General features: G+C 42.6%; 1 protein-coding gene across 1 annotated transcript in view; it reads right to left on the minus strand.

The window, feature by feature from the left end:
- Positions 1–713: 713 nt before the first annotated feature.
- Positions 714–27,331, minus strand: part of GFRA2 (GDNF family receptor alpha 2) — a 104,667-nt gene continuing 78,049 nt past the window's right edge. The window contains 5 exon segments of the mRNA XM_020975777.2: positions 714–2,299; positions 3,874–3,927; positions 15,672–15,844; positions 16,637–16,777; positions 17,674–17,783. Of these exon segments, the coding sequence (XP_020831436.1) occupies positions 2,177–2,299; positions 3,874–3,927; positions 15,672–15,844; positions 16,637–16,777; positions 17,674–17,783 (601 nt within the window). The 3' untranslated portion in view covers positions 714–2,176.

Here is a 27,331-nt window from a genome sequence, read left to right on the forward strand (position 1 = left end):
AGGAGAAAAGGTGCAGCTGTTGAAGGCCCCAGGAATCACTCATGGTCAATTTGAAACCATCTGGTCTGGGTCCTCCTCAGTTGGAATATGGTTTCAGCACAAAGGGCCCTTCACATTTCTGACAACAGCCTTCTTAGCCCTCTCTAGAAAAGATATGATCAGACTTGATGGTCTTGGTGCTATGGTGATAGCAACTAGGGGAAAAGGGAAGAAGAAAGAGCAAGTGTTTTCTCTTTTTTTCCCCTTGGTTACATCTTGAATGGCTACATTTCCTTCTTCCCTTGGGACCCAAGAAGCAGAAGTATGTCATGGATAAAGATCCCTACCTCCTAGAAATATGTCACTGAGTCATAGATTGTGGAGGCCACTCAACTCAATAAAAAGTAGGAATACTATCCCAAAGGAAATCGGCCACTGGGTAATTTTAAAAAAAGGAATTAGAAAGTGACTAATTTCAGTTGTTCCAATCTTCTTTTCTAAAATTGACTGTTCAGAAAGTAGTATCAGAGATAGTCCAGGCCATAAAGGCTAGGTACAGATAGAAATTCCCTCTTCCCAGTAAACTTCAAGATGGAACTCAACCCATCCATCCATCTATAGTAGACACATATAGCCAACTCAGGTTTGTCCAGGCCTTCAAAGGATGGAAGGGCAGAGAACCCAGAGGTGCTGAACCCAGGAAAGAAAGTAACGGCAGGCAGGGGACAGACGCCTAGAGTGAAGTTGAAAGCAAATTGCTTCCGAGTACATTTATTGGAACCATTGGTTAAGCGTGAATATTGGTCGCTGCCCCCACCCTTTTCCAGCCCTATTGGTGAGTCTGGACCAGGAATACAAGGGGGTTAAATTTTCTTTTTTTCCATTATAGACAACATTATTAAAAAAAATAAACTTTACAATAATACATTTCGCTCATCTTTTGGGAATTTTTTTGTTGTTTTGTTTCTTAAAAAAAGGAAAGAAGGGGGAAACCACACAGTATATGTATATGGGGTGTATATATACATATATGTCAATAAAGGAGAGTTCACTATATACATACAGTCTATGTATTTCTCAGGAGGGGCTGGGGAAGGAGAAAAGAGAGAGAGGGAGAGAGAGTCAAACATGTATAGACTTCTAACTGTGGCCTTTCCCGCTGCTCTCTGCTCCTCTCCCTAAAGGGAAACCCACCAAATGAACCAATGAGAAACAGAGTAAGTATTTGCTTTGCTTTGCTTTTTAAAACTCTCACCATGAAGATGGAAGTAAGGGTCCCACCACCCCCATCCTCCAGGCCAAGGCTTATTTTGGTGCCTGATGCATAAGCACTAAGGAAGCCTGAGCCCCTCAGCCTCAGCAGAGACAGCCTTCTGTGATGAATCACAATGAAGGATCCAGCCTCAGAGGGTCTTTCCCCAGCACCTCCCACCTCACACACACACCCTTCACAGGTATCCTTAAGGAGCAGAAACACCAGAATACAGATTGACTGGAACAGGTAATGCCTGGCCCCTCTAAGGGCATGGGAGTTGGGGGGAAGGAAGAAGAGAAAAAAAGGGAGAAAAAAAAGACAGTTCTTGAAGGCGCCATGAGGAAATGCTAAAGGCTGCTGAGCTGGTTCCCCTGGCCACGCTGCCAGGTCCTCCCCCAGCCTCAGTGGCCATGCACACACTGATGCCAGGCTGCTGAGTTTGGTCCCATAGGCAAGTTCCAAAGGTAGAAATGTACCAGGAGCACATCTCCCTCCAGCCTTTTCTGGTCACAGCTTTGGGTCCTTCCAAAGTCAAGTGCTTCACGGTATCACCTGTGTCTCTTGTTTCACAAAGGGAAGGAGAAAGGAAACACGGAGAAAATGCAAAGAGCATTTTGAGAGCCGATTGCCCTCCCCCAGCATTGGGGGCATCCAGCACCAGCTCTCAAGCCAATCACCTGTTTTGTCTGTTGCTTTAGAAAAAATTCTCCAGAGCAGAAAGCTAAGAGGAGATGAGTTCAGAGACAAGGTGAATTTTTTTTTTTGCAAGGAATGTGTGTGTTGGTGTGTGTCTGTGTCTGTACATACTATCTGTTTCCATTTTGTCAGGCAGGTTCATGTGTGTGTGTGTGTGTGTGTGTGTGTGTGTGTGTGTGTGTGTGTGTGTGTGTGTGTTATGTTTTGTAGCTTTTGGAAATCTTCAGATATGGTTCTCCCCATCACCTACAATGCCAGAGTCAGCAATAGGAAGGTGACTGCAGTCAGGGTAATCACAGGTCTGGGCCGGCCATCAACTGAGTCAGGAGATCCCACAAAATCGGATCCTGGAATGATGTTCGTGGTGAGCTGTATGCATGAGATAGCAGGAACCCAATACAGACAAGAAAAACCAAAGTTAGTATCACTGCAGAGTCAATATGGCTCTCTTTAGTGATTCTGTGGGGGACGGGAGGAGATTGAGACCCTGGAAAGAAATGTGGCTTGTGGGAGTAGTGACTAGGAAAGAGAGGGCAAAAAATCTCAAGAATCCTGCCCTACCAAACCCCACCCCCTTAACCCCCGCCAAGTCCAGGCCCAGGATGTATCCTTTAGACTAGGCCACCTCACCCTTGAGGCCTAAATGCAGGTACCAACCTTTCTCAGGGCTGTTCTTAAGGGCAGACAGGCAAAAACGCTGCCTTCTGGCACAGAGGCTGCAGGAGGGCTATGATGGTCCCTCAGGATTAAAGAGGCTTTTCCTCCCCCAACATTTGGGCTAGGCTAAACTAGAAGAAAACCCATCTCCCTAGTCCTGGGTTTGAGTAAGGAGAGTAGAAACTGGAAGCTCATACTAGCATCTTTCCTAGACATCTCCACAGGAGATGCTAATGTCACCCTGTCTCTTTGAGCCCTATTTCCTTGGATTCTTCATCAATCTTTTTAACCTTCTCTACTTGTTCACATTTTCCATAAAGCCTTTCCTGATTACCCCAGCCCTCAGTGAACTCTCCTCCCTCCAAATTCCTCTACCACCTCTGGTCTGTACCTCTCATTTGACAATTAGCATATGCTACCCTGTACCTTAGGCGAGTATGCCTTATTTCCACTCCCCACTATACAACAAGCTTCTCGAGGGCAGAAAGCCTTTGCCCACAATAGATACTCTTTAACTGAATAGTCAATTAACAAGCATTCATTCAGTATCTATTATATATGATAGACACTCTGCTTGCCTCTGGGGATACATACACAAAAGAGATACAGTTTCTGCCCTCAGAGAGCTTATGTTCTATCAGGAGAGGCAACATGTACATATATAGGTACATGCAAAATTAATTAAAGATAATTTTGAAGGGAAACGTACTAGCAGCTGGGGGATTCAGGAAAGGCTTCATGTAGAAAGTGATTCTTGAGCTGAGAAGAGAAAAGGACTACAACCGACCAGCCTCTCTCCTGCGGGGATGGCTTCAGGCCCTTCATGGCCCCTATCCTGCAGTAAGTTCATAGAATTTGAAACTGGAAAGGACCTTAGAGATAATCTATTTCCGCTCCCTCATTTTAAAGATGGAAGGAGAACTTGGGCAAGAGACAGTAGTTAGTAGAGGCAAAATTTCAGCCTAGGTTTTCTGATGCCAAATCCCATGATGTTTCCATTACACTATGATGACTACTTCCTCACTTCTAGAGGTGGACATCTCTCTGTCTTCGGAGTAAGCCCTGCCCACCATGATTTCACTAATAGACAGAGTAAGTCCCTGTTCAACTTAGAGTTGAAACCTAAGCACAGGCCTAACAGGGTATGGTGGGACTGGGTTAGGTTGCTTCTAGATCCCTGGACCAACCTGACCCCATCTTCAGGTCTACTTCCTGCCAAGTACTTGTGGTTTCCCAGCTATTCCCCTTCCTCTGGCTTCCCCATTTCAGCTCTCCGGCCTCCTTACCTCTGCGAAGCACATGCTCAACTCTTTGGACTTGTTGAGTTTCAGTCCCTGCTCCTGTGGAAGAAAAAGCACCATATAAGAACTGAGTCACTGGGATTTGGGCAAAGGAGAATACTGGGCCCAACCTTCTGCCTTAGGATTTCAGAGCTGTCATCACTTTTCCTAACATCTGGATGGCCCTTGATCATTCACAAAGAATTTTCACAAACATTCTCTCACTTGAGCCTCATGTCAGCAGGTCAAGTCTTCTCTCTTCCATTTTAGAGATGAGCGAAGTGGTACAACTAGAGCTTGAACCCAGGTCTCCTAATGGTAGTCTCATATTTAGGCAGTTACAGAATCAACAGAGTGCTGCACTTTGAGTTAGGAGTCCTGAGACACTTATTAGCAGCATCACTATGGGCAAGTCATTTAGTCTCTCAAGGACTATTCACCCTTGAGATTAACTAATCCAAACATGCCTGGCACATAGTAAACACTTAACAAAGGTATATCAAATTGATTTCAATTAATTTATGGGTTTTTTTTTCATTTATGAAATGGTAATAATACTTATACTACCTACCTCACAGAGTTACAAACTTTAGAGTACTATGTAAATATGAGTGATTATTATTACTATTATTTCCTCCATATAACAATACCTCTGCCTCTACGTGTGAAACCCACCTCCCTGCCTTCCTTCTCAGAACCCTCTTTCCTCTCCTCTCCATACATGTTTTGATCTTTCCCCACCAGCATATGGCAAACAGCTACATTCTTTTTCAGCAAATCCATTGTCTACACTCACCATTTCTAGAAGGCCTTTGCAGAATACCCGGCTCCTTTCAATAGTTACCATGGCTAATAAATTCCTGATTCTTTTCTCCCTCAATTCCATCCCACCTGACTCCCTTACCTCCTCATATCTATGGGTAGGGAGCTGATTTCATCCAATTATTTGGATAAGGTCATATGTTTTTCTGGGTGCTCAGTATTTCCTCCTTTTATTAACATCATACAACAAAGTACTAAAGTTCTGAAGTCAGAGTGCAAGGGTTTAATCCCTGGACGGGCCAGTTAGCTCCAAGCTGTCCACAGACTGACTATACCACACCTCCCTTACCCCAGCCAAATGTCTTAAACATGAGTGCACAAAGTATAGTAGGGAGCAAAGAGGAATGAAGGCTGAGAGAATGAAGATCGCTCAGTACAATCTTTCCTTGCTACTGGTTATAACAAATCAAAGCCATACACACTATAGAAAGCATTCCTTTTGTGTGAAGAAGAAAAACTGGCATTTAGGTAGTTTTTAAAAATTCTTTGAAGTACTTTACAAATATTACTTCATTTAAATCTCACAAACCTTTGAGGAAAGGTACTACAGGTAGCCCCATCTTACAGATGAAGAAACTGAGGCTTAGAAAGAATAAGTGATTTTCCTAGGATTATACTACTAGTAGGTTGTCAGGGGCAAGATTTGAACTCAGATCTTTCTGAGCCCAAGTCCAACATTTTATCCATCATATCATACTGCTTCTTTATCAAGTATGACACATCTGAGGAGTGGAAGCAACTCTATTCTATTGCTATCAACACCAGAAACCATAGGGAAGACTGAGAAACCACACCCAGACCACCAATCTAGCCCAAAGCATAGACAAGTCCTTGGACGTTACAGGAATGCTATAGCACAGAGAATCTGGGCTGCTAAATAAGGCCTCCAGCTGTCCCTGAGAGACCCATACCCATAATGCAATCAGTGATGATGGTGGTAATGATGGCTCCTCTTAGTATCATAGGAACATTACAGGGAAATCTATCTAAGGCAGAAATGTATTGATGTCAAGAAAATACAAAGAATTGTCAGGCCTGATAATGTGGTCCTAGCTTACCTACTCAACCTTATTTCCACAGCAGGAGGAGGCAATTTAGGATAGGAAAGAGCAGTGGATTAGGGGTCAGAAGATAATGGCAGAAGCAGCTAGATTAGAACCCATCTTTTTGTATGACCTCTTCACCTCCAGGTGGTCGCTGACATGTTCCAACAAGAGCCTTCTGTCTCTTAAGGAGAACCCAGAGATCAAGCCTATTTAAGAAAGTCTAATATCAGGTATATTGGATTGCAACTCAAGGTGAACCCATGGAAAAAGAAACCAAGGGAAGCCCCGCCATCACCAACTCATCCAGGCCAAAGTCTCTGCCATCTCTCAGCCAGCAGCTAAGCCAAGTGTATGTAAATGAAGTTTGAATTCTAATGTGCTCTGAATGGAGCCAAGCACGTGATTGAATTGACCGGACTTGTTAGGAGCCTTCAAAAGAGAGGAGGTAAAGGAAAGGAGGAAAGAGAAAAGATGGAGAGAGGGGGATACTGGAGAAAGAAGAGGATGAATAGGAAAAAGGAGGATGAGAAAAGGTTATAAAAGGAGAGGGAAGGAAAAGAGAAAGGAGAAAAGAGGAATGAGGGAAGAAGACTAGGAAGAACAGAAGGGAAAGAAGAACAAAGTATAACTCCAATCATCTGACCTACGCTGTCATAAGAACATTGATAATACATACTTGTTCAGGTACACTCAGCCTAGGACTCCACCTCTTGACAGATTGTGGCTCTAGGTAAGCTAGGACCAGGTAACCAGATGGTTCTCTTCTACAATGTTACCTCTAGAAGGTTAAGGATGACCTCATTCTCCCTTACTAGCCCGATACAGATTCAAAATTTATCTGAACCATACTTAAACACATACTGATGTTTCTAAGAGTGAATTAATGAATGAAAAGGCAATTATGAAGTGCTTGCTTGCCATGTGCCAAGCACTGTGCTAAGTGCTGAGAATACAAAAAAGAAAGTTTGATCATTTTTTTAAATTTTTGAGTTCTAAATTCTCTCTCCCCCTCCTACCCTTCCCCCACTCATTATGAAGGCAAGAAATGTGATGATATTACATGTGAAATCATATAAAATATATTCCCGAGTTAGCCATCTTGCAAAAGAAGAAAAGAAGGAGAAGAAGGAGGAGAAGGAAAATAAAGGAAGAGGAAAAAGTATGCTTCAATCTACATTCAAGCTTCATCCGTTTGTTCTCTGGAAGTAGACAGCATTTCTCATTGTGTCTTTTGAAATTATTTTGGATTATTTTATTAATCAGAATAGCTAAGTCAATCACAGTTGATCATCATACATACTGCTATTACTGTATGCAGCGTTCTGGTTCTGCTCACTGTACTTTGCAACAGTTCATATAAGACTTCTCAGGTTTTTCTGAAACCATCCTTTTTTTTTTCATTTTTCATTTTTTTGTCTTTTTTTTTTTTTGCTTTTTGGTGAGGCAATCGGGATTAAGTGACTTGCCAGGGTCACACAGCTAGTAAGTATTAAGTGTCTGAGGCCAGATTTGAACTCAGGTCCTCCTGACTCCAAGGCCACAGAACCACCTGGCTGCGCCCTGCTCATCATTTCCTATAGCGTAATAGTATTCTAACACAATCATATATTGTAGTGTAGTCTTTAGCTAGATACAGGAAAAACTGGATAATCTTGGAGAGAAGGCACTAGCATTAAGGAGGATTGAGAAAGTCTTCTTGCAGAAGGTGGAATTTTATTTGGGACTTGAAGGAAGCCAGGGAAGCCAGGAGGCAGAGAAGAGGAGGGACAGTGTTCCAGATATGGGGGACAGCCAGTGAAAATGCCCAGAGTTAGAAGATGGGTATCTTGTTTGAGGAACAGAAAGGAGGCCTGGGTCTCTAAAGTGAAGAAGATTTAGCCATAGTCCCACTGAATACCACCCTGGCCAGATCCCATTTGAAGTATTGTGCTGAATGCCTGAATGCCTCATCTTAGGAAAGCCATTGATAACTTGGAGAGTGCCAAGGGTAACTGGGACAGTGAAGGGGCTCCATTTATACTTTATGGAATTGATTGAAGGGACTGGTAGGTTTAATGTGGGCAAGCAAAGACTCGGGGGAACATAGGGAAATGCCTTTGAGTATTGGGAAGGCTGTCATATAGAAGATTAGACATATTTGATTTGGTACCAAAAGAACCAAGAGCAACGGTAAAGTGCAAAGATGTAAATTTAGTCTTGATCCAAGGAAAGACTTGCCAGCAAATAGAGCTCTCTGAAAGTGGAGTGGATTGCCTTGAAAGGCCCTGGATCCCCTTCACCTGAGGTCTTCATTAAGAGGCTAGATGGCTATTTGTTGAGTGAGTTGAAGAGAAGAATCTTCTTCACTTTAGAGACCCAGGCCTCCTTTCTGTTCCTCAAACAAGATACCCATCTTCTAACTCTGGGCATTTTCACTGGCTGTCCCCCATATCTAGAACGCTGTCCCTCCTCTTCTCTGCCTCCTGGCTTCCCTGGCTTCCTTCAAGTCCCAAATAAAAGTCCACCTTCTGCAAGAAGGCTTTCTCAATCCTCCTTAATGCTAGTGCCTTCTCTCCAAGATTATCCAGTTTTTCCTGTATCTAGCTTACTTGCACATGTGGTCTTCCTCATTAGACAGTGAGCTCCTTGAGGGCAGGAATTGTCATTTGCCTTTCCTTGTCTCCCCAGCACTTAGTACAGTAGGTACTTAATAAATGCTTATTCACTGACCAAATCCTTTTTAGGTAAAGGTCGAACTAGATGGCCATAGAAGTCCCTTCCAACTCTATAATTCCATGGGTACAGAGATAAATGTCATACCAAAAGTGCACTGCAGTATTTGATCTGACAACCCCCTCCTTCTTGGAAATCTCCGGTCTTTTGATTTCCATGACACTACACAAGCCCAGATTCTCCTCCTATCCCTTTGATCATTGCAGTTCCCAGTCTCCTGTTCCTCTCTTGGCCCCTTAATGGAAACACTTCCCAAAGCTCTGTTCTTGATTCTCTTTTCTCCTATGTTTTCCCCCCTTGGCAATCTCATCTATTCTCAGTAGCAGGATGGAGTTAGGGGTGGGGGTGGGAAGCAAATTCATGAGATCTAAGTATCTCAGGCTTTAACAGAAGTAGTTTGCAGGTGTTTATGGGTACAGGGAGCAGAGAAGAAAAAGAAATGACAAGAAAGAAAATGGAATTGCCTAGTGATGTGGAATACCAGATTTCAGTTCTCTACATTGCTGGAGCCCATTGGTCTGAAAGTACCAGTGAAATTCTAAACAGGGTGTCAAAGAGTTAAGAGGTACAAGTCCCACCCAACATGTTCCCTTTGTCACATACAGACCCCCAATTTAATTCAGTACAGAGCAAGAATAGGACAAAAGGTTTGTCGATACCCTGAGTGAATCACCTCACTGAATAGAGGAGAATCCCCTGGCTTGGGCTTCCCAGAGGAAGCTGAAGCTTGCAGCTGCAGCAGGTTACCTCACTAGATGGACAGGCTGAGGGGGAAACAGTCAGCAACTCTGAATCCCATCTCAGCTACTTTACTAATCTATGTGACCTTGAACAAGTCATTTGCTGACAAGTCATCTAAACTCCCATCCAACTGTGGTTTTCTATGTTTCTGAAAGACTGCACATGAGACACTAAATCCTTTATAGAGGTCTCAGCAGGGAAGCCCTAACCCTGGACTTAGAAACTTTCATCCTTACCCTGCATTACCTTCCTCCTCTCCCCACCCACAATCCTGCTGCCATGGCAACACAGGAGCTAATGAGGGAGGGGAGAGAAGTAAGGAAATAGAATCTTTAGAACATCTGTGCATTCAGAATTAGCAGGGGTGAGAAAGGCCCCCAGATTTTCTGGATGGGGCGCCTCTCATGGAGCTAACCTGTGCTCAGGGGAGGCATTCCAGGTCTGATCTCAGGGCCACCAAGAAAATCTCCTCGCTTCAATCCTATATGCTTATCTTATAAGCAGCCACCGCTGCTTGGGGTTAGGGAGTGGGGGTTAGAACTGGGGAGAGAAGGGAAATCACCCTCCTCAAAATCCAAAATTGAGAAAGCTTGCACAAAGAGAGAGAAATCTCAAAAGTAAAAGGAGGAGTTAGTTCCATGGCTTTCCTCATAGACTACAGGAGGAGGGGGTCGATCCTCTCTGATTCTCATTCACCAACCATCTTTGGTACAACCCTCTTCCCTACTCACTAAAGACCAATCAGAGTAGTTCACTACGTTGTCCTAACAAAGGGCTAGAGCAAATGTCCTTCAGCAAGGAAGCAGAGCCCATGTCCAAATCCATGGGAAGCACCCCAGTCCAGCAAATAAGGGGTCCCCCATCATCCCTGCTACACAAAGAAGCAATGAAGAGCAGAATTTGGGGGAGCTGACCCTGTGGGTAGGTCTGCCTACTTGGTGACTTTTGGTCCTCCCCATTTCCACATAATCCGAATTTCTTCACTTCACTTTTCAACACTGCCTGAAATCCCAAAAATTAAAGTGGCATTTGGGTTACCAAGCCTCTGCTTTTAAAAATGTTAATACCCCATGGGAAGGCTCAGAGGCCAGCATCAATCATTAACACCTTGAAGGGATTCACATTAACTTCTAGATAAGATCCTAGGGGGATTGAGGGGATGAGCATTTGGGTGGTGATAGGATGGTAAGGGAAAGGTGGCTGTTTTGAAACAGAACACTTTAGGTAATAGGACAGGCTCGAGTGGGAGATAGCCAAGGCAAATTCATGGCTGCATGAAGATCCTAAGTATCAGGGTCCCTTGAGAGAGACAGAAGTACTACAAAAAGATTCAGAATGTAGGGGATGAAAGTATGCCAAAGACAAACTTCACTTGATTTTAAAGTGGAACTGGGTCTGGCCCTGAAGGCAGGAAAAGACTGAATCATTGCCATAGACTTGGAGCTGGAAGAGATTTCAGAGGCCATCTAATCCATCCCCTTCCTAAGCAGAAACTCTCTCTACCATAGGCTCTGTACTCTGTACTCAATGACTTCAAGGGATGGAGACCATTCCCTTGGTGGAAAGGGGAGATATTCTTCTTTCTGGGACTCAGTTTCCTTATCTGTTGGACAAGATGATCCCTAATGTCTCTTACATCACAATCGATCAATATACATTTATTAAGCACTCACTATATGCCAGGCACTATGATAAACACACAATTGTGTGGTCTAAGACCACCTGGTTCCCTGCTCCCAAGAGCCACATCACAAGCCCAGCACTATTAGCACCAAAATTTAACCACCCTCTAAGTTAAATAGACCATTGTGGGACAGTCTATGGATCTACACTAGAGATAATAGTGTATGGAAAAATGCGCTACAACTTCCCAACAACTGACTTATAAACTTTTGGAACACACCCTGTTCAAAGCTGGAGGCCACCCATATTCATTTTTATGGTATTCATTATACTTGCTTATTCAGTTCCCTTGTCCAACAACTTCTAGTTAAATCATCTTACATAGCCAAGCTGGCTAATGCCTCCTGTTGAGATTTCAGGAGGAGTGTATATCTGGTAATAGATTCATTACAGGCACTGGGGAACATTAGCAGTACAGGAAGAGGCTAGCTGGCTGCAGTCTCTGATGATGGGGAGGGCTACTGCCCTATAGTCCAATCAAATCTATTTCTAACTCTGCCAGGGACTTATTTGGCAACACAAAGGGTGAGAGCACAAATCAGTTGGGGTTTGGATCCAAGAAAAACAAAGGCGGCATCTGGTCAGGGATTCTCCTGGATTTAGAGAATTTTGGGAAGGGGAGCAAGAATGCAAAAGCTTTAACTAGATTCAGAATTTCAGGGCCCCCCAGAAGCTTGCATCCAGAATGCTGCCTGATGCAGGAAAGTTAGAAAAACTTCACTCAAACAGAAAGTTAGAAAAGGTGAAAATAAGAGGTAGCATGGGTCCCACCTGTCCCAGTACAGAAAAATCAACAAGCTCCCAAGAAGATAAAATGCAAGTGTGTACCACAACCCAGTTGGAAACTCAGTTAAGAAGTCTGTTGTTGGTTCAGTCATGTCCAACTATTCATAACCCCATTTGGAGTTTTCTTGGCAAGGATACTAGAGTGGTTTGCCATTTCCTTACTCCAGTTCATTTTACAGATTAGGAAACTGAGGCAAATAGGGTTAAGTGATTTGCCCAAGGTTTAACAGCTAGTAAGTGTCTGAAGCTGAACTCAGGTCCTCCTGACTCCAGGCCTGGTACTCTATCCACTTCTACCACCTAGCTGACTACCCTCTAATTAAGAATTCTAACTTTGGACAAAGCTACGTTGAAAACGTGCTCTTAACCTTGTCCTCTGACTCCTCATCAGGGATCTTCTTTTTTCTAGATAAGACTATTTTAGGGTGGGGGAGGGGCAAGATGGGGTAAAAATATGGAATTCAAAATCTTGTGGAAGTAAATGTTGAAAACTAAAAATAAATAAATTTATATTTTAAAAAAAGACTATTTTATAAGGGAGTCAGTGTGATGATGTCATGAAGGACTATGGAAGTTCAAATCCCAGCTCTTCCAACATCATCTGTATGACCTTGGGGAAGGTCCTACATCTCTCTAGGCCTTAGTTTCCTCATCTGTAAAAATAAGCGTGTTAACCTCTTTCATTTCTCAATCTGAAGAACTATGTCTTCTATATATTTAAGACAAATTTGACCTGTATCTATTCCTGGTCTATAGTTAATTGTTTCAGTCTGCTTTGCATCTTCTGCCCTGCCCCGTTTCAACTCCATGCAACAAGCCACCCTTCCCAAGGTAAGCTCATCCCTTCTAAATTCACCACCAGGCAGATAACTCAAGCCTTGATTGACACCACCTCCCTCAGCCTTCTCTACCCCCTCACTTCCTTTGTTTGAAGTTTGTACCTGGAGAGCAGGGTACCAATTTCCTCTCTATGCCTTCCTTTACAGAGGGCAGAAATTGGACTCTAATCACTCCCCTTTGCATCTGCTGCTCTTCCTGGTTTCATCTCCATGGAACAAGATTCCCCCACAGTAGTTACTCCCTGATATCCGACCCCCCACCTCCCCAGCCCCCCCCCAGGTTTCCAGCCTCCTTTTTAGATTTGTGTCCTTTTTAGATTGTAAGTGCCTTGAGGACAAGGACTGCCTTTTTATTCATTGTATCCCTAGCATTTAGCACAGTGCCTAGCACATAGTAGGTAATTAATGTAGAGTGGGATGCCAGGAGATTCCCCAGGATATCAATGAATAAGGCCAAAAAATCCAGAAAGAACTGCTTTGGTGGGGGGAGAATATTACATATTACATATATATATATGTAATTATATATATATATATATATTACATGTATATATATATGTAATATATATATATTACGTATATATATATATATATATATATATATATATATATATATATATATATGTATACACATACATAAAATAACGTCTGGCATTTATGTAGCTCTTATAATGTACATTATCTCTCCTAAGCCTTATAGCAATGCTATGAGCAGACATTTCAGGAATTACAATTCCCTCTTCACATATGAGGTAAATAAGGCTCAGAGAAGCTGGCTAATTTACCCATGGTCTCATAGCTAGGAAGTTTAAGAGGTGAGATTCCAACGCAGACCCCTTACCCCCTCAGCATAAGAACTACAGAAACCAAAGAACCCCCAGCCCTGGAAGGGAGTTCAACCTGTAAGAAAGAGGAGGGGAAGGAAAGAGTTGACAATGTGACAACATAATCAAGCTTCCAAATAAGTCAACCAACTAGGTTTAAACAGCTCCCTGATCTCTCAGTGCCAACCCAGAAGCCCAGAGAAAGGTAAATCTAACACCTCTCCAATCCTATTTCAAAGCATCATATCCCTGTTCATCTACTCCTACATTCCCTGGTCCACATGACAGAAATAAGTTTACCCCATTCCCCAATCCATCCCCAAGGCCCCAGGGTTCTGCCATTCAAAGACTGGACAGAGGGGGATTAGGAAGCTGAGGAAGCTGTCCTATCTCCCAAGTTAGACAGTCACAGCCAGGGGCATAGGGGTGTTGTCCTAATTTTTTGCACAAGCTTGAAATACCAGGAATCTACGTGGAACCCCACAAACCACAGCAGAGAAATCCCACCATGGTTTTTCTGGCAGACAAGTAGTGGGGCTTCTATACTCAGCTGTCAAATAGGGAAAAGGGAGAGGGATACTGCTCCCCACATTCCCAGAAGTAAATTGTCTTCTGTTGTGAGCCTGCATCCACCAGCCTCATCTCTGAGCCCCAATCCAGGTGCCAGACAGATGGATCTGGACACAAACATTCAGAGCTGGAAGAACTAGGCATCAGAGGAGAGCAGAGATTCAAGGGATGAAATGAGGACCTGGGATATGCAGCTTGATGAAATTTTAGTATCAAATTCTGGACAGGAGCCACAGGACTTCTTTCTGCTGCCATAGGCTTTTTGTAGTTCCAAAATGTTCAAGCCAAGATGCACAGGTGAGCATGAGCAAGGCACATTCAGAAGACAATGAGTCCATTGAAAGCAGAAACTCTCTTCCACAAAGCCTTTCAGAAAAGGAACTCAAAGAGTAGATCTGAAAGGCATTGAGCCCTTGGTTGCAAGTTTCTTTCTTCTGTACTCTAAGGGTGGATGGGAGTTCACAATTGTCTACGATCTTTCTATTGCCCACAGCAAAGTCACCAAAGATCTCAAAGCCAGGTCCAAAGATGGCAACAATTTGTGTTGTATGAAGACTACGAATGATATTTCACAGACTTACCCCCTATAACTTCAAGAATTAAATTAGCCATGCAAATAAAGATAAGCCCCACCAGACCCAGAGTCTAGAAGAAAATCAGGCTATAGAGAAGTATAACTTTGAAAAAAATTAGAAATCTGTGGGAAAATACAGATTTTTAATTTGATGTTTTATATATTTAATGTTAATAACTCATACCAACTCTTCTTCTTCAGGTAACTGATGATCACTGTAATCAGAAGCTCCATTGCTTTGACATTGATAGAATTGCAGACAAATTTCCAGGTGAGCAAAAGGGTTTATTATGGCCTGATTTCTTTTTTAACTTGAGAGACTAATGTAAATGCATTTTGGTGGCAAGTTGTTCTGTTGAATCATTGCATTAATTTGGGTACACCACCTTTGGCTACTTAAGAGAAGAAGTGTCTGACAGGCAGCTGACCTAACTGGCTGGTGAAGAAGGAACAGGAACAAAGATCTGGACTTACTCAAGCATGCCTGATCTAATTAGAAGCTGTCCCTTTCACCCAGCCTTAACAGAAGGACTAGGAACAACTCTGGTTTCCACAGGAATACTCTCCCCCTCCCACCAATAGGCAGCAGAACAAGGACAGGAGTCCTATCTGGGTGCTTTCAGTCATCAAAAGTAACCTCACTTAAAAAAGGAGAGGAAGAGGAAGCAGGGACTTTTGCTGGCAAGAGACAGGTAAAGGAGAAAGAAATGCACCAGCAGGGCAAGGTATCATGCATGCTGTTTCTCTTGCCAAGTTCTGGCATTCAAGGCCTTCCAGAATTTGTCCCAACCCTACTTATTGACCCTACCTTATCTCCTACCTAAGTTCAACATAACTCTCTGCTTCTGTCAAGTTGGCCTCCAGAGGAAAAGGGGAAGGAAGCGACTGGGTGTTATATTTCTCTTCTATTCCCTAACTCTTATGTATTATATCTCATATCCCTTATATTCCCCAGTGCTTAACACAGTTCTAAGTACAGAGGAGGTACTTAATGAATACTTTTTTAATATATGAACAAATGAATGAGTGAATGAATGAATGAATGAATGCAGTGTCTCCAGGGGTGACCCAATGAAAGGTAACACCTTCTTCTCTAAATTTTCCCTTCCATTCTAATCCTTTGGCCCTAAGATATTTCTCTTGATTGCCCAGGCCATAACTCCATATCTTGGAATGCTTTCACATGAATTGGGTCACACCTCCTCACCTGGATAGATGTACAGGTAGTGATGACACTAGTCCCCAGGCTGGTGCTGTCATTGAGATCATCTGGCAAGGATGGGGTCTTCTCCATCTTAGGAGACTGAGTAGCATGGAACAGGGGATTCTTGGGGGACACATTCACATCCGTGCCATTGCCAAAGGCCTGGATGGCATTTCCTAGAAGGCATATGGAAGAAGGGAGACAAAAAGATTCCAAGCTCACAGTGGCCACCTCATACCACCTTTCCCTCCTGGTACCCCCCTACCCTCCACCCTCTTTCAACAGCACCAAAACTACGGATGGAAGTGGGGAATTCCTCTAATGTCAACATCCAAAGACCTATGTACAAAAGGATTACTGTTATTACTGGTATTTTGCTCTCTGGAGAGGTGGTGAGAGGAAAGAAAAAACAGGGAAGGAGAGGAAAGGAAAGAAAAATGTATGGTGGAGAAAAGGAAAGAATGAAAGATAGGGGAAAGAGAACAAAATGGAAGTAATAAGGAACTACAAAAACCAGGGGTGGGAACATAAAAACCAAGAGAGGATTGCCATGCTCTGGGAGTTCAGCCACCTCCCCAGCTGTGACACCACTAGACAGGAGGTGCCACTTCTATTGCTGTCTCAGATGGGGTGCTGGATGACTTTCAAAGGACATAGATCTGATTCCATGACACAATGGACTCACTAAATGGGAAACGCCACCATGGACAGTGGCATGGTAGAAAGAGTATCTCCAGTGGCTAAGTTAACAGGGAAGATTTGACTGGAGCCATCAGGGCAGTTGCATTAGAGGACAACACAGTTTCAGGCCCCCAGAACATAAATCTTAAACGACCAAACACCAAAGTTCAGACTTGGAGAATCTGTGAAGACTGGATCTACTTTATATAAACTAGCCACCCCTGCAGAGACGATCCATGTCAAGCTGTCAAGAGATGGAGCAAGGGCATCCATGAGATGGAACTTACGGAGACATGGGTTCTCTGTGAAGTCCTTCAGGAACTTTTCACACTCTTCCTCCATGTTTCCACTCCCTCGGCAACTGCACCAAGGGGACACCACGATGCTGGTGGGGTTGGAGTCCACATAGTTTGGTGTCATATCAAACCCTGAGGAAACAGGGAAAGAGGGGGAGAAGGGAAGAGGAAGGTGAAGATGGCAGCAGATTTTTCCCTTTCTCCCTCTCTTCCTAGGACCCAAGGACACTATATACCCTAGGGTAGATACATGCTCTCTATCAGCATCACAATATTAATTCAAATGTCGCTGTTTCTGTTACCACCAGGGGAGAAACTGAGGCATAAAGAGTCACCTGCTTCCTCACCCATTAAGGCAGAAAAGAAAACCTAAGAATCCTGTTTCCTGACTTCCAGGAAGTTTGCTTTCTCCTATTAGGGCAGTTAGGTAAAAGCTGATAGAAAGCTGGGCCTAGAGTCAAGAAGATCTGAGTTCAAATCTAATCTCAGGCACCGACTGGCTGCATAATCCTGGGCAACTCACTCCAACTCTGTCTCAGTTTCCTCAACTGTAAAATAGGGATAACAATAACACCTACCTCCCAAGGTTGTTGTGAGGATAAAATGAGATATCTGTAAAAAAAAATGTTTAGCATAATGCCTGGCACATAATAGGTGCTTAATAAATACTTGTTTTCTTTCCCTCCCCTTTCTTAACCATCCTTCCTTTCCATCCTTTTCCATATTTCAAGTTCTACCTGTTGACCCCCAACTTTGATATCCTTTCAAAACCTCTGGATATCCCAAGGGCAGCCAGCCTATTCTACCACATAGAAGAGCTGGTGCCATCATATCTCTAAGTGGCTCCCTAGTAAGGAAAGAATATCCTCTGGTTCCCACTATTAGCTGCCACTGCCTGAATCCTCGGTGAGGTCAACACACACCCATTGAGTAACTGACTCAATCTACAAACAATTCTAAACCCTGCAAAGACTAGGAAAGGCAAAAAGGTCACCTTTACTCCAGGGAACATTAGCATAGAGGCTTACCAATCATGCCTGCATAGGAGCCCAGACATGCCTGGTAGTTGTCTGAAGGGCAGCTGGTCGTTGTCTGGAAAGAAACTCGACAATTGGCATGGAAGTCTGCCAGCCGGGACCTGATGAGATGAAAAACAGAGGAAAAAAAGTGTGATTTGGCTGGGTTTTTTTTTCTCCTCCTTTTTCTTTTCATCTGGTCCAAAGGAGAAAGTTCTCTTTCCCATACCTTCCAAGGAGTACAGGGTTACAAAGGGAGGAAAGAAAATAAGGAAATGGGAGGAAGAAATAAGAGGGAATAATTTTATGCTGTCTTATATTGTTCAGTGCTGTTTCACGTGGGGGTGTAAGTGTTGTGTTGCTGCTAGATTGTAAGCTCCTTGAAAGCAGGAACCCTGCATTTGTATTTTCCTGCCTACCTCAGTCGGTCCGTCAATAAACATTAAGTAAGTCCCTACTATATGCCAGGTACCATGCTAAGCAACAGGGATACAGAAAGAGGCAAAAGACAATCCCTGACCTTAAGGATTTTACAATCTCATGGAATTGTGAAGAAAGTCCTAAAATACTATAGACTATGAACTACAAGTAGTAATAACATTCCTCATTATATCCCCCCAACCCCCACCCCCGCACCGTGTGGAGCACAGATAGTGCATCTAATAAAGTATCGCATATGTAATTATATACATAGCATTCATTACATGAATTGTAGGTGTAGAGCTAGAAAGGACTTCGGTTGCCTTCTAATCTAGTTTCCTCCTATTACTAATATGGAAACAGTTCTGGTGAGATAAAATTACTTGCTCAAGAGCACACAGGTACTAAGTAGCAGAATCTGGATTCAAGCCCAGGTCTTCCAATTCCAAATCCAGAGCTTTTGCCATAGTAGCATGCTGCCGGTAGGGAAAAGAATGGGAAAGATAAATAGGGAAGGGAAGAAAATAGAAAAGAAGAAGGGAAAGGGAAAAGGGAATGGGAGAGGAGAAAGAAGCATTGGGAAAGGGAAAGAGAAAGGGAGATGGGAAGGAGCATAGAAAGTATTTGTTTTCTGTGGTTCTTTCACTCCAAAACAAAATAATGGCCCAGTAGACTGAGGAGGGAAGGAAGGAAGGAAGGAAGGAAGGAAGGAAGGAAGGAAGGAAGGAAGGAAGGAAGGAAGGAAGGAAGGAAGGAAGGATTTATTAAGCACATACTATGTGCCAGGCACTGTGCTAGGAACTTTACAAATATTATCTCACTTGATCCTCACCACAACCACAAGAGGTAGGTGCTATTATTATCCACATTTTATAGTTGAGGAAACTGAGGCAGACAGGTTAAGTGACTTATCCAGGGTCACACACTAGTAAGTGCCTAAAAATGGATTAGAATTCAATTCTTCCTGATTCTGGGCCCAGGCTTCTGTCCACTGCACCACCTAGCTTCAGGAAGAGTTAGGAAAAGTGACTTGGGCCTAAGGCAGGAGACCCAGGTTCTAGCCTCTTCTTTATTCACCTGAGTGAGCTTGGGCAGACCACTTTGAACATCAGTTTCCGTATTTATAAAATAAGGATAATACCTCCTCACCATCTACCTCCGCTGTGTGGAGATTAAATGAAATCTTCCTTTATCAAACGATCCAAATGTCCACCCAAATATCAAACATTCATATTATTTATTGGTCTGTCTCTGCTTCAAATTTGAACAATAGAATCTAACCTATGTAGAAGTTTCTTCTCCTGTTCTAGCTTCCCAGGCCTGAATCACCCCACCCTGGATTCCCAAGTCAGTTCTGAGTAGCAGACCCCATGGTATAGTTGAAAGAACACTAGACTGGTAAGTAATCCTGACAGCAACACTTATTATCTCTGTGACCTGAGGTCAGTCACCCCCCCACCTCAACCTCAATTTTCTCATCTCTAAAATGAGAGGGTTGGATAAGATGATGCCTAAGGTCCCTCCCAACTCTATGACTCTAGAAAAAAAACTCAGCTTCTCATCATTTACCATTGAAAATTTGGGGAAGGGGGGAAAAGAATCCAAACACAAATGGTTCTTCTGTGGAGATGCCAGTGGAGCTCTAAGTGAGAAGAAGAGGCAAGATCTGTGACTTTAGCTGGAGGTAGTGGCTTTCTTTCCCCCTTTTACATTACGAAGGAAATGCCATTCAGGCTGGCTGGAAAGAAAACATTAGGAATTTTACCTGCCCTAATCACCCAGCCTCCTCACTTCCCACCCTCACCACCACCTAGCTCATGTACCAGTCAGTCTAAAAACTGTGTGAAAAATCTCAGGCTTCAGAGTCTGTAAAAACTTACAGGGAAAAACCTATCTGGTCTTTCAGTGCTTAATGTTCTCATGGTCTCAGGGGGAAGTCTCTGAGAAAAACTCAGATTGAAGTTGAAACCCTTCCAGACATCAGAATCTCTCCTTGCTTTCTTGTCTCCTTTTCTGGCCCTGAGGACACCTTTGCTTGTCCTCATGGCCCTTCAGTCCCTGAGCACATTTGGAGTCAGATGCTTCTTTGTCTATTCAGGCCGTGTCATTCCACTGGTTCAAGCACTGGGCTTATGGAACCAGGGTTATTTGCTGTGACCAATAGCCACAGAATCACCAAATCACAGAATTGGAAAATTTGGAAGAGACCTCAGCAGCCACCTAGTTTAACACATTCGTGAAAGGAACCCTGACTGTGCTTGAAGACCTCGAAGGACAGAGAAACTCCCACCTCTTGGGCAGCCCATTCCTCTTGTGGACTGCACGAATTGGTGCATGGTTTCTCCCGACCTCAAGCCTAAGTTTGCCTCCTTGATATTTCTATCTACTATTCTTGGTTCTGTGGCACAGTGGATAAAGCACTGGGCCTATTAACAGGAAGGCTTGGTTGAAAACCAGCCTCAAACACTGGGTGACCTTGGGAAAATCACTTAACCACTGCCTGTTTCAATTATCTCAACTGTTCAATAGGATAATAATAACACCTACCTCTCAGGGTCGTTTGATGATCAAATTCGATGTTTGTAAAGTGCTTAGTACAGTGCCTGGCACATAGTAGGCATTTAGTAAATGCATGTCCCTATATGACAACCCTCTAAATCCTTGGAAATGGCTATCATATCCCAGTCTTCTTTTCTCTTGGCTAAACATTCCCAATTCCTCCAAATGACACCCCTAAGTCATGAACTTAAAGTCCTTCAACATCCCAGTTGCCATCCTTCAGACACTCTCCAGCTTGTTAATTAATTTCTTAAACAGTGGTATACAGAAATGAACCCAGTACTCCAGATGAAATCTGATGAGGGTAGAGTATGATGGGATGATCACCTTCCAATTCCTGGAAACTATACTCCCCTTAATGCAGCTCAACATCCAATTAGCTTTCTTGGTGCCACATCACCCTATTGACATATTGTGCTTACAATCCACTGATACCCCCAGATTCTTTTCAGAACAACTGCTGCCTGTCCATGCTACTCGCAGCTTATAATTGAAAAGTTGGTTTTTTGCACCTAAGGGCAAGACTCTATGCAGATCCCTATGAATTTCATGTTATTAAGGGTTATTAAGTTCCTTTTGGATCACTCTGTGTACTAACTAGCCTTCCCTCTTCCTCCCACCCCTCCCCATCCTTACCTCAGCTTTATGTCATCTACAAATTTGATGAGCATGCCATGCAGGCCTTTAACTCATTCATTAAAGTGTTAAACAACACAGGTCCCTGGCATACTCCACTGGAGATGTCCTGCCATGTTGACACTGAACCACTACTCTTTAGGTCTGGCCATACAAACTAGTCTGAATTTTATCTCATTGTATTATCTCTTTATCTTTTCCACAAGAATCATAAAGCTCTGCTAAAATCTAGGCAAACTAAGGCTCAGTTGTCCTCATCTATTATTTTTGTAATCCTAGGAAAAAAAGAAATGAGGTTGATCTGGAATAACCTGTTCTTGATAATACCATACTGGCTTTTTGGAGAGAGACAGACAGACACAAACACAGAGAGAGAGAGAGAGACAGACGGAGAGCTAGCAGATGTCTAGATAACTGTAGCCACCCCCCTCACAATTATATAGGATGGCCCAAAAGTCTTAGTACAGTTTTAAGCTTTAAAAGCTTTCATAGCTTTGGAGACAGACCTAGATTATGTCTTTGTGCTAGGTTTATGATCTGTTTCTCAGCCTCCTCGTCTATTTCCTCTTTTTATCCAGGTGGTCTATGCCTGGCACATAGTAGGTGCTTAAAACATGCTCATTGGCCTGTTACCTTGACAAAATAACTTTATCTCTTCCTCCTTTAACCAAATATTCTCTATCATGCTTCCCTCTTCTTGTTCCTGGGTTTCCTCACTTAAGTGCATCCTCTTAATAAACAATGCTACCTTATTTCCCACCACCACCACCTTTTACCTATACTATTCCTTTTGAATAAGGTACAATCATCCAGAGCTAGGGTCCAGTCATGAGTTTCTTCCCAACTAGTGGTCTCAATGATATCCATGAGGTCAAATTTGGCCCCCTGCATTAGGACCTTTAGTTCTTCCCATATGATGCCGCCTATATTTTAAACATTAGCATAGAGACCCTTGCAGCCATGGGTTTCCTTTCTAGTTCTTTTCTTGGATTTTGTTTCCTATGTCTGTCTGGATGTCTCAGATACATTTTTTTTTTGCTATTCTCTATATAGCATCTAACCTTGAGGATATATGCAGGCAGTCTTTTCACTTCCCTAACCTTTTTAGTTTAAAACCTTTTTTATTATTATTATATTTGTTAGGCACCTGACAAATATGTTCTTACCAGCCTCTGTTAGGCATTCTCCATCTGTCACCAAGAACTTGTCATTCCTATATTGTAAGCTATGATCCAGAGATCCAAGTAGTCCCATTCTCAGATATCATCTCATTATATTAGCTATTCACCTCTCAAATTAATTTTTCTCTTCCGCAGTTCTTGCCTTTAATGGGTATCTGCTTTAGGTTTCATTTATACCCACATGAATCATCAAAAGCATATCATCATCATCTGTTTTGATAAGTTTCAGAAGGTTCTTTGTTATGTCTTGGATCTAGACATCTCTACTATTGTTTCAGATCAACAAACAGCTACCTCAGTAACCCTGAGTAGCCCTTACCAACTATTACAACTCTACTCTTCCTTCTTCCTTTATACTTTGGTGAACGACTTACCACCTGATAGCTAGCATATAGATAATTCATATAATGCTTTATAAATATTATCTCATTTTTATCCTCATAACAACTCTGGGAGGCAAATTTTATTATCCCCATTTTACAGATGAGGAAACTGAGGCAGGCAACTATTAAATGTCTTCTCCAGGGTCACACAGCTAGGAAATGTCTGAGACCAGATTTGAATTCAGACCTGACTTCAGGTCCAGTGATCCACCTAGTCAAGTCCACTGAATCACCTACCTGCCTCTAATCATAGCTTGAGGAATTCTACCAAATCTTTCCTGGAAGGACAAGCAGCTCCCTCCTCCTCAGTGCATCTGCCATCTCTTCTTTAGGAAGAACCTGAAATCTCCTTTTAAATACTAATTGTACAGGTACTCTTTCCCTTCCACTTCTTTATGTAATACTCTCCCACTCTCCATCACCCAAACAAGAGTCAAGACTCCCAACCTCCACTTCAGGTTCCTTTTTCCCATTGAAGCCTTGTATCTTTCTATTTCCTTCAGGAAGCCTTCATTTTCCCTAACAACCTAGTATATGGAGAAGCATTCTTTGAGTTCCTTCAATCTTCTTCTCCAGGAGAGAGATCAGTCTACCCTTGGAATACAGATGATAGTCACTCAGCTGCATCAGAAATACTAACATCACATTGCATAATTTCCTCTACTGTTCATAATAATTGAGATTTGCAGGTTTGTTTCTTGAAACTACTTGTGGATATTTACACCTCTAACCTAAGTTAGAAATTTTTTGCAGCCAATTATTACTTCTTCATAACTTAACAACTCTGAATTGCTTTCTGTTTTCTCCACAACTCCACAGTCCCAACCCCATGCATCTACCCTTTAGCCTTGAACAAATTTTCTATTTCAACAATTTGTCCCATCCACCTACTCATTCAATTAATTTGCTCACTACATTAATACTTACACATATTTTCTTAGCTTTCCAACCAGCCAACTTCTTGGCTTGCCAACTACCTTTCCCTTATCTTTCTTGAATTTACCTCTTCCAGGTTCTACCCCCCATAATCTTCTCCTTAATCCTACTTCTTTCTTTTATATCCTCCTTACTTGTCTTTGATCTTACTTCTCTTACAACCAAGCAGTGGTATCTGGAGCAAAATCTGGATCTGGAGATCATTTTTCAAATTTTACTCAACTTCTTCCAAATTCTGCCAAATTTCTTCTTCCCAAATTTAACTTCTGACTTAGTCACCAGTCCAAACTATTCCAAGTCACATATGTGATTTTCTTCTCCTCATCCAGCTTAAGTCTTTCTCTCACTTTCAAAGCCCTTCATAACCTAGCCCTCTCCCACCCTTCCAATTTTCTTACACCTTATTCCCCTTGATGACCACATACTCTTACCTATTCTACAAACAAGACACTCGGTGTCTTGATTTCATGAATTTTCTCTGGCTGTCCCCCATTACTGCTTTTTGTTGCTCAACTCTACCTATTGACTTCCCTGGCTTCCTCTAAGTCCCAAATAAAGTTGCATCTTTTACAGGAATCCTTTCTTAACTCTTCCTAGTGCCTTCCCTCTGCTATTATTTCCTATTTATCTTGTGTATAGTTTGCTTTGTATATACTTGTTTGCATGTTGTCTCCCTGATTAGATTGTTAGTTCCTTGAGGGCAGAGAACATCTTTTTCCTCTTTTTGTATCTCCAGTGCTTAGCACATTGCCTGGCACGTGATCAGCACTTAATAAAAGTTTATTGCCTGACTGATTACAACCTTATCCCTACAGACAATGGAAGTAGAGTGCTCCTTCCAGCATAGACAAAGCAAACTCCTAAGCCAAGCTGGTCAGCTAGGGGTAGAATCATGACTATCATGCTGAACTCAGAGTGACGGAAAGCTTGGGAAGACCAGCAGCTATATGACTCTCTCTCAGTTTCCTCATCTATAAAATAGAGATAGTAAAAGTGCCTACCTCACAGAGGATCAAAAGAGATAACACACAAACTTAAAGCACCATATAAACGTCTGCTAGCAGTAATAGTAATAGTACAAGGAGATGCAGAGCTAGACAAGGGTATGTAGATGATTCAAGACAACCCCATCCTTATTGCTGCAAAAGCAACTCCCAAGGCATGCCTGAGTAAAGACATGTGAGCAACATGCTCTGTACATATGACTAGCCCACATTACATTATTAATTTCCTTCCAGGAAGTCTGGGGAAAAGGCAGATGAAATAAATCCCATCTCCCACATTACAGTAAAAGTAAACATATATTTATTTTCATCCCTTCCTCCTATGTCTGAATGATATATCCCATAATCAGGCCCCAGAATGGAAGAAAAGCAGCATTTTAGATTGTTCCTTCCCCTCTGTAGAATCTATGGGACTTCTTTGCCAGACCAGGATGGCTTTTGCCACAAAAGTGCAAAAAGAGAGATGCAATGTGGGCTAGATCAGAATCAGTCTGAACACTATTTATATGACTGGAATGAAGAATAGCTGTACGTACATCCCTGACCTTTAGAAATCTGAATAGGGCTTGTAGCCATAATAACAAAGAAGAGGCAGTTGGTATTTGGGGGCTCAAAGGAAGATAAGTAATGTTTTGGCCCTCATTCTTTGGACTCATCGTTCCCTCCACAAGATATTAGAGGAGCAAGGTCTCAGCCCTAAGGAGACCATAGGACAGGGCTGGGAAACTCACTCTAGGACATTGTGTTGGGAAATTCAACTGAGATTCTAAGGAGACCAGGAGAACAGGGAGGAGGCCAGGATAGAAATGAAAGGTCCAGAACAGAGCTGTCAAGGACAGGATCTCCAAAGATCTAGCCAAATTCTATATCCTATAAAGGGGGGAAAGGGTATTATTCCAATACTTCAATGATCCCCCACAGCATTCAAGATTCCTAACCCCTTCTTCTAGCTACACACTACCCATCATCCAAGGCCCACCTCAAGTCCCTCCTCCATGAAATCTTCCTTCACTCTTCCAGATGCCATTGATTGACTGAGAGTAGAGATTGTTCCTTTCTTTGAATTAGTATCCCCGACAACCAGCATGGATCTTGGTATACAACAGGTACTTAATAAATGCTTGTTAAATTATCAGTCTCTCCCTCCCTTGGGAGCCCACAGTACATTGTAATCAAATAACACGATGTAGCAATAAACTCTACCATGACTTGCATTATTCTCTAATTGTTTCACCTATATGACCCTCCTCTCCATGACTTAGAGGTCAACCCCCCCAAATAGGAGAAAACTACTTCTTTCTTTCTTCTTTTGTATCCCCCACAATCCTGGTGGAAGCCCAGATACAGAATAAACATTTTATACTTACTGGTGGACTGGCTGACTGAAAGGAATGGAATATGATACATCACAAAAGGTTTCCTCAAGGCCAGTTGATGTGTGTTAATCAGAGGTGATAAAACACAGTCTGCTTTCATCTTCCCAGGAATAAACATATTGTCCGTCACATTTGGCTTTGCAAGAGCTGGAAAGCTCCCAGATGCTTTAAATTTTAGCATGACATACTAGACATCTCTCTTTCCTTCAATGTAGTCATTTCTCCCTCTAACTGGATTGCCTCCCTAGCCTGCAGTGTCGACCTCAAGCTCTTCCAACAATCTTTTCTCTCTTCTCTCTCTCTTGACTATCATTGGTTCCAGTTATTGCTTAAGAGTATTCAAGGGGTAGGTGTAAAAGCGAGGGAGAAGAAACTTTACTTATAAATGAAATCTCCAAGGAATGAAAATATTTTCCTAAGAGCCCTAAAGGAAGGAGGATAAGCCATCTGTAGAAGGAAGAAAGTAAAAGAGAAGGTAAGAAAGGCCATGGCCAGGCACTTTTGACACTGCAAAGGCCTTTGGGGAGGGAATCAGGATATATCTCAGGTGGCTGGGAGCAAGGCAGTATTACAGTACACGAGTATGCCCCCTCAAATGGGCTTGCTGATGATTGTTAAATTTTAAATGCAAAACCTCAAAAATTCCATTTCCACCTCAAAAATCAGCAAACTGGGGCTTGAATTATTGTTTTGTTGATTGTCTAGGCTTGAGAAAGTAATGGAGAAAACGTTAGCAGATTAAACTTAAGAGTCTGTTGTAGGTCCATTCTCCCACCCTACCCCACCCCACACACACACACACACACACTTTACTGTTAAACATTCATGATGTCGTTGGTCCTCTTTGAGAATGAAGGATCAATGACAACACCAGCACACACCTGAATGGAAAAGGTCACTGGACTAGGACTCAAGGCCAAAATCTAATTCACAGAATAGACAGGGCAGTTTGTCTGGAAAATATCTAGATTTTACAGGGGACTAGAAGCTCATCATAACTCAATGGCATGATATGGCAACTCCAAAAAGGTAATGCAGTCTTGTACTTCATGAAGATAGGTTGATGAAAAAAGGGGATGATCTAGAGTCCTGCTGTACAAATATCTGGAATTCTGTGCTCAGTTTAGGAGGAAAGCTGATAAGCTGGAGAGTCACTAGAATGGCAAAGGGACTCA

The sequence above is a fragment of the Phascolarctos cinereus genome, unplaced genomic scaffold (genome assembly GCF_003287225.1).
Source record: "Phascolarctos cinereus isolate Bilbo 61053 unplaced genomic scaffold, phaCin_HiC Scaffold_2;HRSCAF=192, whole genome shotgun sequence".
Lineage (NCBI taxonomy): Eukaryota > Metazoa > Chordata > Mammalia > Diprotodontia > Phascolarctidae > Phascolarctos > Phascolarctos cinereus.